General features: G+C 38.0%; 2 protein-coding genes across 3 annotated transcripts in view; one reads left to right on the top strand and one right to left on the bottom strand.

Annotated features, from left to right (window-relative positions):
• Positions 1-11,734, bottom strand: part of MIOS (meiosis regulator for oocyte development) — a 237,064-nt gene that overhangs the window by 105,988 nt on the left and 119,342 nt on the right. For both annotated transcript variants that reach the window (XM_057550236.1, XM_007164786.2), the window contains exon 3: positions 7,265-7,362. The gene's annotated coding sequence lies outside the window, so the exon portion shown is untranslated. The remainder of the gene's footprint in view (positions 1-7,264; positions 7,363-11,734) is intronic.
• Positions 1-11,734, top strand: part of COL28A1 (collagen type XXVIII alpha 1 chain) — a 151,406-nt gene that overhangs the window by 43,512 nt on the left and 96,160 nt on the right. Inside the window, 2 exon segments of the mRNA XM_028164369.2 lie at positions 6,699-6,767; positions 9,253-9,322. Coding sequence (XP_028020170.2) covers positions 6,699-6,767; positions 9,253-9,322 — 139 coding nt within the window.

Raw genomic sequence — 11,734 nt, 5'->3', positions numbered from 1 at the left:
GAGAACATCATATAAAGGAAAAATCACTGGTCTAATTATCTACTATGTTTCCACTAACTAGATAGGTCTCTTAAAACTAAACCACTGAGAAAGAAGAATATGAGCTCCCTGCAGACACTGCTGGTTCTACACTGGAGAGGCTGGAAACCTAGAAAACCGAAATGACATCAGCTAGAAATATACAGGCCCAGAGAGGTTGCCATGTATAGGGGGAGTACAGCAGAGAATTTGGGAAGTTTTAGACAGAAATGAAAAAATCTTTTCACAATGTTCTGAATAAGTGGGAGTAAAAGTGAGCTTCAAGTTTCATTGTAAAGTCTTTATGAACTGTCCAAAAGAACCTGAGATTTTTGAAGCAAGCATAAGATCTCTTCTTTTTCTTCCACATGCCTACTTTTAACTTAATAAACTTAATAAACAGCTCTGCTTTGCTGCTGGATCCTAGGAGAGACTGCATGGCTAATCATGGGACAATACATGACCATACATGTTGAATTTTTTTTTTTTTTTTGGCTGCGTTAGGTCTTTGTTGCTGCAAGCTGGCTTTCTGTAGTTGTGGCGAGCGGGGGCTACTCTTCGTTGTGGTGCGTGGGCTTCTCATTGCAGTGGCTTCTCTTGTTGTGGAGCATGGGCTCTAGGCACGTGGGCTTCAGTAGTTGCAGCACGCGGGCTCAGTAGTTGTGGCACACGGGCCCTAGAGCTCGCGGGCTTCAGTAGTTGTGGCGCACGGGCTTAGTTGCTCCGCGGCATGTGGGATCTCCGGGACCAAGGATCGAACCCATTTCCCCTGCATTGACAGGTGGATTCTTAACCACTGCGCCACCAGGGAAGTCCATGTTGAATTATTCACCATGAACTGGGTGTTATACAAGCCATCTAGGCTATGTGTCGTAGAAGTTCATCATTATTCTTGAAGATACAAATAGTTTCATGAGTAATTGGCTCAGACTCCCATGGCATCTACTCCATTGCTACTTTTCCCACAAGCCACACCTGTAGCCCCATATGAACAGACAAAGGAAGAACAAAACTGAGCATGTTTTGCTGGCCTAGCTGGAAATAGACTCCTGTCCTCTTCATGAACACAGAGTATGAAGATATTTGTGTCCTAGGTGAATGCTCACCAAACCACATCCATTTTAAAGAAGGCTCTAAACAAGTAGACAGGATGTCAATCAATCTATTTGCCCAGCTCTACTACCATCCAGTCAGTTTTAATGAGTGGCTGGGATGGAGGTTATACACAAGATCAACATAAACTTCCTTTTAACAAACCTAGTATGGATACTGCCACTGCTGAGTGACCAACCTGCAAAAGGTACATGCAAGCCTGATGTCATCTTTCTCTGGAAAGGGCCAGTCACACTGGTAGTATCAATATGTTGACTAGCTGGAACACTTTCATAATGGAGATGGTCATGATGATGGCCATAATTGGTGGGGAGGGGGGTCAGGCAATTAATCAAGTAAGGATTTGCCATTACTGTCCACCATTGAAGGACTTACTGAATGTCTCCCTAGATCTACTATGATGCATATAAATATGGATATATTTGTGTGCTTCAAATTCATGGGTTTCATGAATCCGAGAATTCAACAATTTTGAAAGTTCTTAGTTGTTATCTCTTCAGATATTTTCTTTTTCCATTCTCTATTTATTTAGAAATTCTGTTAGACATTTAGTTGCATTTTAAGGTGATTTCCTCAAATCTGACTCATAATTCACAAATTTATCTTTGTCTGGTTATAAAATGTCCTTAAATCATACCTTGTATTTTTAACTTAATGAGTATTTTTAAAAATTCTTAAAACTAATTTTAAAAATCTGCTTTTTTTTTTTTTTACTAATATGTTTTTGCTATACTGTCCTCTTTGCTTCTTATATTTCTATTCTTTTCTTAAGACCATTAAAGTATACTTCCTTTTTTGGTCTCTATTATTTTATCCTATTATTTGGCAACCTCGGGGAAGTTTACATTATATTGGCTCACTTTTACTCACTGAGAATTATTTCCTTGTATGTTTTGTACTCTCGCATCTGAACTCATTGTCAGCCAGGCTTAATTGTGAAATCCCAAGTGTTCTGTGTGGAGCATGTTTGAGAGAAGTGTGCATTTGCATCTCTTATGTACTCCAGGCACATCCTTGATGCTAATGTCTTGATTAAGGTGTCCCCAGACCACCAACATGGTGTCACTTGAAACTACAAACCCATACACAGCACAGGACCAGGTTAGGAGTTTTCGGGCCCATTTAGAGCCCAAGTGAAGGTAGACAAGATTCTTGTCATTCATAACACTGTGTTTATGGGATGGCTTTTTTCTACCCTGCCCTTTCATTGAAGATATATAACTTTGAAGGTCCTAGCTTTATGGGGGGGGGGATCTTAGTTCTAATTTTCTCCTTGTTTTCCATCGAGTGAGCCAAAGTCTTTGCTCCTGGTTCTCCCTCTTAGACTACAAGACTTTGTCCTACCACACAACCACACTTTTTACCCAGAACAGTTATAGTGTCAGCTTACATGCTTACCTCTAGCGTTCAGCGCTCTTTTTGTTTTGGAACCCTGTGATTTCCCTTATTTATTGATTTTTGGGGCCTTCATTTCAAAGAAAAATGTGTATTACTTGCCTTTCTGTTTGTAGCTAGAGAGTTTTCATGATATTGCCAGAACATGAAATTCTTGTTTGTTTTCTTGCTATCCAATCACAATTAGACAAATTAGAGTGACACTGTGAAGTCTCTGATTTAATTGGGAACTAAAATCATAACAAAGATGGGAAGGATCTCAAGTAATACATGAAAATATTCTCCCAAAATGTCATAATAAAAAATCAACAATGAGAGCTTTTTAATTATTTCAAAGTAACATAAAGACTTACCTTAGGACTGACAAAGGTTCTGCTGAAAGAACCTTGTTTCTTTGCCTGAATCATTTCAAGTGGTTTCAGGTTTAGTACTAACTACTCTTTTTTTTTTTTTTTCTAATATACATAGGATTATTTAGACTGGCTATTTCTTTTTTTTTCTTTTTTTCTTTTTTTTTAATAAATTTATTTATTTATTTATTTTTGGCTGTGTTGGGTCTTCGTTTCTGTGGGAGGGCTTTCTCTAGTTGTGGCAAGCGGGGGCCACTCTTCATCGCGGTGCGCAGGCCTCTCACTGCCGCGGCCTCTCCCATTGCGGAGCACAGGCTCCAGACGCGCAGGCTCAGCAACTGTGGCTCACGGGCCCAGCCGCTCTGCGGCATGTGGGATCTTCCCAGACCAGGGCTCGAACCCATGTGCCCGGCATTGGCAGGCAGATTCTCAACCACTGCGCCACTAGGGAAGCCCCAAACTACTCTTTTTATATAACAGTGATAAATAAATCTGATCGACTGAATTAATATTCCAGCTCCATGACCTAACTTTGAACTGTCAGCTACCTTCTTTAATTATATGATTACCAGTGGTTTTGTGTTGGTCTGACAGATGACTGATTCATGAATAATAAATTGATTCAGACTCTCAGGGTGATCTGTTTGTTTTTTGTGCAAGGATACTCAGAGCACTATCCGTGAAAAATATCCCCTGAAACAAAACTATAATTATTTTGAAGTTAAAAGTAAAGTAGATTTCACTGTTTTAATATTAAGGATATTTTTTATTATTACTGAGCATATTTATATGTAGCATATGCTTGCAACGTATATTGAAACCACTTTTATTGATTACCCACACTATTGAGATTATTAAGGAAGATAATCAGATAATGGACAGTCATATTTTATCTTTTAATGTCTCATATAAAGCATTTCTGATCAGACTCTGTTAGCTGATAATTAGTTCCTTCCACTAGATATTTTTAAATTAGAAGTGTTCATTAGAAGCCAAATAAGAATGTCGTAGCTATAATTAGTTCTCATGGCCTTTGAAAAGGACACTATTTTTTACGAGCATTTTTGTCTTTTAAAAAATAATCTTCAGAACCTAGTGGCAAGACGGGAATAAAGATAGAGACCTACTAGAGAATGGACTTGAGGATATGGGGAAGGGGAGGGGTAAGATGTGACAGGGTGAGACAGTGGCATGGACATATATACACTAACAAATGTAAAATAGATAGCTAGTGGGAAGCAGCCGCATAGCACAGGGAGATCAGCTCGGTGCTTTGTGACCACCTAGAGGGGTGGGATAGGGAGGGTGGGAGGGAGGGAGATGCAAGAGGGAAGAGATATGGGAACATATGTATATGTATAACTGATTCACTTTGTTATAAAGCAGAAACTAACACACCATTGTAAAGCAATTATACTCCAATAAAGATGTTTTAAAAAAAATAATCTGTTGGTACCGTCTTAATAAATTAACAGTATAGTTCATCTAACCCAAGTACTTTCTCTTTCTCTTCTCTGGTTGGCAGTCATCTTTCATCTTGACTGTTTAACTGGAAAACTTGAGAATATACTGATGGTGTAGAATATTACTCTGACAGTTTCCAGTAATTAAACCTTGAATCACTCTTTTTTTTTAATGCTCCTAAGTGACTGTTCACAAGCATTAACGCTGTTCTCAGCAGCTTGGAACACATGACTCCTAAAAGCCTTCATTATTTTCATTTTCACCTTGGCTAACGTATTCTAGAAATGCAGAGACGAAGGAAGGGTCTGTGCTTACTCTGTGCAGCATGCCTCTCTCCATATTGCTTAACATAAAGCCGTTCACTCTGAGACTACCTAGTTTGTAAAAACTTTATAAAAGGACATTCTTAGCAATTGCAGGATTCAAGGGAAATATAATTTTGTTAGTGATAGCAGATATTTATTGGGTGCTTAATATGTAAGAGCTTTAAATCTCTCTGAGCTAATCTTTATATTAATATGTGTGGTTGAGGTAGGTACTATTGTTACCACCATTCCGATGACAATGCGGAACTTTAGAGAGATTGAACTATTTGCTTAAGATCACATTGCTAATATGTAGCAGAGCGGGGGCTTGAACCTCAGTGCAAATGACACCCAAATCTGCTTTTAGTTATCATGCAAGACTGTAAACTTTATGAGACAGGGAGCAGGGCTGCCTACTGTTTTCAGACCCTAGCACAGTGACTCGCACCTACCAGGCTTTTGGTAAACATTTGTTGAATGAATGGGGAAAAAAAAATTGAATGAACTGGAAAAAGATTCCTTTGCATTCAATGTAAATTGAATTATTTTCATTTGTCATATCGGTGGGGAAGAAGAATAATTTGTTAATATTTTTGGTATCGTGTGTGATATTAGCTAGGGCTTGTCTGTTTAGTTTGCAATCTAGTTTTCACGCTTATGTTTATTTTCCCCCTCGTTAATTGCTCTAACATTAGAGTAAGCTGTCATGGATATTAGAGCTTTGATTAAGGTCTTGGATGGTTAAAAGCTAGTTTTCCCACAAGCATAGCAATTTAAATTGAATTAAATGCTAGCTTTTTCCTTCAGTTAAAGTCTTTACTAAATTGGCTATGCACAAATATTAAGGAAGACTCTTTTAAATATACAGTATTAGGGAAAGGCAAAAAAAATTAAATATGGGATACAGGTAGCTTTCTCTCTCACAAATCTGTAGCTGTGATCAGTCACTTATGAGCATAATGCTGTATCCTAGTTCTGCTACCAGGCTTGAGTAGAAAGTATATCTTAAATTACCCTGGATTACTGTATACTGAGTCCCAAGATCACTGAGAGTGTCTGCAGTGGGCTGGCTTTGGGGCTCTGGGCAACTCAGTAGACCTTGTTCCATCAAAGATTACTGCCCTGGCAAGAAAGCCCTAATTATCTTTCTAGGTCCATTAGAGGAAAAGCTCCAGTTCATGCTTCTACAATTCTTGTTGTTAGTCCCTTTTCTACTTTTTTTTTTTTTTGCCTTCTGGCCAAGAAGAAAGAGGGGAAAATTTTATAACCTTTTAAAATTCCAGGTTTAAGTGACTATTTTGCTGTTATTTTTCAATGAGTATGTTTCCTGTCAGTCCATTTCAAAGCCTGGGACTGTGTTGTTTTTCTTGCCTTATGTGAGAAGTCCTCACCTATCTGAGTGCCTTTTTAAGGAATAGCCACATGGGCTTCTTACTTTTAAACACCGAGATGGAAAATCCTGTTCCTCATTAATGATTCTATCACGATTCCTACTTGCACATAAACCTCCAGTGGATTCAACCAGTTCCTGAAAGAATTCAAGTTTGAATCTAAATTTATCAGGATGGAAATTAAAACAATATATGAATAGAATTCAGGGCTTTAAAACAGCTGTGTAGTGATTTCTTCACAGGGCTCCCCTGATACCTAATTAAATTATTAATCACTTCACATCCTTATCCAGGCCAGACAGTCCTAGATTTTTAGCCTTTCCTCATAGGATTGATTTCCTCATCCTTATTCTGAAGCATCACTTAATTTCCATTTTCCTCCCATGTGAGAACACCAGAATAGAACATCTTATGCCAATCAAATGGAACAAGTATTTAATACAATGAGAATATTATTCTTCACAACTCTATGATTCTACTGATCAGTACAGAGTTTACTAGAAGGATTCTCACTAATCCCATGAACAGGACTATGCCCATGTGAACTGAAATATGACCATTTTCTTTCTTCCTGTCTCCTCCCTTCCCTCTCCTCCCATTCTCTCTCTTTCTCTCTCTCTCTCTCTTTTCTCTTGCTCCTCATCCTCTCATATCCTAACCAGGGTCCCCGTGGGCCTGAGGGAGCACCAGGAGAGAGGGGCTTACCAGGAGAAGGACCTCCAGGACCAAAGGCAACAACAACACCTTCTACACTGAGGAAAAATGCTTCGTGTTGCATGGTCATGAATTACAAATTTAAAAAAATGTGTCCTAGCCAATTGTCCCAGGTCAAGTATTCTCCTGACCATCTTCACCCTATTAAACAAAGTAATATGTAAATTTCCCCTTAACATGAAGCTATAGTGACATTTGCAAATATAAATAAGTAACTGAAAGGCTACTTCTTCATATAATTACTGCATATGAAATTAGAGAAATCTCTTAAAGTAGTTTGTAGTCATTAAAGTCACAGTGATAAATAGCATCTTTATGCCCAGAAATTAAGTTATTGAACGTGGCTATACCAAGCTTTACCCACAGCTTTGTTTTGTGAAACGTACAGAGGAAACAGTCTAATAAAACAGTTTGTCATAGTACTGCCATTAACATAAGAAAGGGAATGTGGGTGGGTGGAGGGAACTGGAGTTACCATATTACCAGAAGGAGCAAAATGTTATGCAAGACCTACCTTTTACCTGGCAATTGAGAATTTAAATGTTTCCACTGCCTCCCATATGTAATTCTTGGAGCTCAGGTTCCTCTAGACCAGGGCTTGGCAAACTTTTTCTGTAAAGGACCAGACAGTAAATATTTTAGGCTTTGTGAGCCATACGGTATCTGTTGCAACTACTTAACTTCTGCCGCTGCAGCATGAAAGCGGCCCTAAACAATGTATTAATAAATGAACTTGGCTGTGTTCCAATAAAGCTGTATCTACAAAAAACGTGCAGTGGGCTGAATTTGGCCAATGGTCTGTACTTTGCTGATCCCTGCTCTAGACTCTTTACCCATAATATACGCTCATTTGCTAAAGGCCACCTAGGAAATGATTTTCCAAGACACTTTGGGCAGCATCAACAAAATTTCAGAGTAAGTAAGGATAAACTTTGGGGTCCTTTTTCCTTCTTTTCTAAAATCCTTCCCCCAGAGACACATGCATGCATACACACTACCCAGAGAAGCATGTGCTGCTTTCTAAGTGTCTAAGACCTCCCACTTCAGTCATTCAGTCGAGTCACTGAGATCCAACCTTCTCAGTATGGCCTCACACTCTAAAATTGCTTCTCATTTTCAGCCTCTTCCACCATGATCAATATTCAGTTATCTATGAGAAACCTAAATCTCAACTAAAGGGAAATCAATTAGTTAAAACAAATAATTCACACGAAGTTGTAACTGCTGGATTGAATTTTAAAAGAAGCCCTTGTTAACTAACAAATTTTAATTTGTTATAGTAAATGGAAATAATATGTTGGATGAAGGGGACATTACTTATGCTCTTGACTAACCAAAATATCATCATCAGAAGGCAGAGGCCAGCAATTTGGCACTGCATTTCAGAAAGTTTTATAATACATAATTTCTTGAATTGTTTTTTGGCACATAGTAAATTTCTATTTATGTGTAGCCCAAACAACCTGAAAATTCAGTAGCCAGAATTATTTCTCCTTATAATCTGTGGGGTTTAAAAAATAAGAAATAAGTGAGAAAGGAATAAATGAAACACTGCAAAGCATATTTCAGGGCATGTCTTAGTGACAGTTTCAACTGTATGATATAATGATACACTCCTTCATAATAACCCACTCTGACTCATCAAAGAAAGAACTCATTATATTCAGTGTTGTTTTAGGGTTGACTGGACACAAATATACTCTGTGGTAACAATCAGAAGAACCCATTAGTCAGAATACTTCACTCCCCAACCAGCAAGACCAAATAGGAGTTTTCTGTATGTTCTTCTTGGGGCTACTTTGCAATGACGTAGGGCTTAAGTGAAGAAATTATGAATATAGAAGGACATTAAGGTGTGTTTTCCTGTTTCCTAGGTTTCCTGCAAATGTTCTTTGATTTTGCTCTCGGTTCATGAAATGTGTGCTATTTCTGATTGATCACATGGCTTGTTTTTCATACAAATGCACAGTGTTATGACTTCATTGATATTACATTACAACCAGAGCTATTCACATAGTTCATGTGACTCTAGAAGCATATCCAAGAAGATTTTCCATGAATTCTTCTAAAACTAAGTTTTCAATAAATGATTATAAATTCTGGTATAAAACATGTAATAAATAATTCAATCTTAGCAAATATTATTTCATACGCTGAGAGACAAATTTTCATTGTGTAATGGATCCAGTTATAGAAATGTTGAGGAAATGGAAGACTGATTCTGTTAGTTATAATATGTGATTGATCAGATCTCCCATTTCCAGATATATCTGATTATATTAGGAATGGAGCGCTTTTCCAACTTTAGTGATGCTGCAGGCGTTCTGCTTGGATAGATTCTATTTATGAATGTTAAGGCTAATTTTCTTTGGCAATTTACAAATCTTGGAGTTAGAATTACCCATCTGTAGTTAGCAGTGAATTTAGATGCTTTGAATGCTTGAACTGTCTTAAAATCCTGAATTTTATTAGTGCGTTGATATCCCTTCCATATACTTTCAGGGTGAAAAAGGTTCTGAAGGACCAGTTGGCCCACAAGGATTAGAAGGCCCATCAATCGAAGGGGACAAGGTACTGCAAAAGGGTGTATAATAGAAAGGATGCCAATACAATTATTTTTTTCATTGTCCTTTATGTATGTACATTTATGAACTATGTACAATCTGATGATCATACACCACAGGTATCCAGTTAATTATAAAGGCCTTAAAGACCAGTGCAAAGGGAAAGCTGCCAGAAGGGGAAGAGATACAAGAAATGTGCAAAAAACAGAGAACTCAAATCAGTTTGGAATCATTTATATGTCAATATCTAAGCATATCATTATATTATATATTATATTAAAATAACGATCGACATTGATGATTATCTTGGGTGTTGTATTTCTACTTGAATTACTTATTCTTTTTATTTATTATTTACTGGTAGCTGTCTCTTCTGGGCATCTGTATTTAAATAGTAGAGACAGTGGTAAATAGTGAATTATACAAATTTTAGATGTCATACAATTCTTGGTTCAAATAGCTCAGCACTGGTGGTGTAACTCCACTTCCAAAGTGCCTTAAAAATATGTAAGATGCTCTTTCTTCCTTTGGAATACTGAGTACAAGAGAACTGTTGTGTTATGAGTTTAGTAAATTAACTTATCCAGGTGTTGTTGACATGGCATTCGTGGTTTTACATCTGGAGCTCATGCAAAGAAAACACATTAAATATCAGAACATTATCACATAGTAATTGCAAAACTTTCATCTGCTATTCCCTTACCAAATCAATACTGTCTTCCCTTTCCCTTCCCCTTTCTTCCTTTCCTATTCTTTTATATTCTGTGATTCAAGTGGCTAGATAAACACCTCTATGATAAGGACTCTCAAATATACACAATTGTTGCAGCACAAGGAAGTAGCTTTAATATAGATATTAAATGTAAGTAATAATACCCCAAAGAGGATCTCTCTTATTTTACTGAATATTTGCAGAAGAGTGATATGAGTTGGGTTTGGAGTTAGGGGGAGTGAACTTGAATCTTGCTTCTGCCATCTATCAGATGTGTGACTGGGAGTTACTTAACCTCATCTGGAAAATGGAGATGCTTACTTTCAGAAGGTTGTTGTGAGTATTAAATGAGATAAAGCATGAAAAGCATTTAGTGCACTGTCTGCCACATGATAAGCAATCAAGTTCTGAATCAGAATAGCCCAGCTTTGAAGTACAACTTGAGTCCTTTACATGTTTCCATCCATGATATTTATTTAGACTAGGGAGTGACATAAAGTGAAACACTGAGAAGCATATGCCAGGACATGTCTTAATGACAGGTTCAGGTTTTTAATATTATATAAAGTAGGATCTAATGATGTGCTTTTGTTCATAAAAACATATTTATTTTAGCCCAGGCATTGGCAAACTACAGGGCAGGCTGCCTGTTTTTGTAAATAAAGTGTTACTAGAACACAGGCACACCTGTTCATTTGGGTATTGTCTATGGCTGGTTTTGTACTACCAAAACAGCATCATTCGTTATGAAAGAGGCCTTATTATGACCCAAAAGCATAAAATATTTACTATCCAACTGTTTAAGAAAAAGTCTGTAAACCCTGATGTAGTCTAAATACAACTGACATTAAAATAAGAGTATTTATTCATGTTGCCTAATCCAGTGGTCAATTCTCAGTTGCCAATTTACTTGACCTATCAGTAGCGTCCTCTGCTAGGATCTTCACCTTCTTGAAACAATCTCTTCACCTGATCTCTCTGGCTGCACCTTATCAGTCTCTACTGCTGGTTGTTCTTCATCTCTCTGACCTCTAATACTTGAAGCCTCCAAAGGGCTCAGTCCTTGAACCTTCTCTCTTGCCTATCTACTTGTAAACTCACCCAGTCATGGCTTTAAATACCATCTATATACTGAGGGCTCCCAAATTTATGTCTCCAGCTCAGGCCCCTCCTGCCTACTTGATACCTCCATTTGGATGTCTATTTTAGGCATCTCAGGCTTAACATGTCCAAAACTAAGCTCCTGGTATACCCTCCCCCAACCTTGCTTCATCTCAGTCTTCTCCTTGTCAATAAATGACAAGTCTATTCTTCCACAAACCTCAAAGACATCCTAGGGTACTCTCAATCTGTAACAAATCCTGTTGGCTCTACTTTCAAAATCTATTTAGGATCTGAGCACTCCCCACTACCTTCACTCAACAGCCTGGTCCAGGCCCCCATCATCTCTCACAGGGACATCTCTTCAGTTTGTTCTCAGTACGGCTTCCAGAGTGAGCCTTTCAAGACTAAGTCAGATCTTTCAATCCTCTGCTCAAAACTCTCTAGTGGCTTCTCATCTCCCTCAGAGAAAAGCCAAAATTCTTACTATGGCCTAAAACACCCTACTGATTGTTCTGCCTGAGCCCACTGCCACGCTTCCCTGACTTCATCTTCTACCACTTCCCCTCGTGCTCACTAGCTCCAGCCACATTGCCTCTTTGCTATT

This window comes from Balaenoptera acutorostrata, chromosome 7, assembly GCF_949987535.1.
Source record: "Balaenoptera acutorostrata chromosome 7, mBalAcu1.1, whole genome shotgun sequence".
Classification (NCBI taxonomy): Eukaryota; Metazoa; Chordata; class Mammalia; order Artiodactyla; family Balaenopteridae; genus Balaenoptera; species Balaenoptera acutorostrata.
The sequence above is the reverse complement of the archived record's forward strand: the minus strand, read 5'-3'. Positions and strand labels throughout refer to the sequence as shown.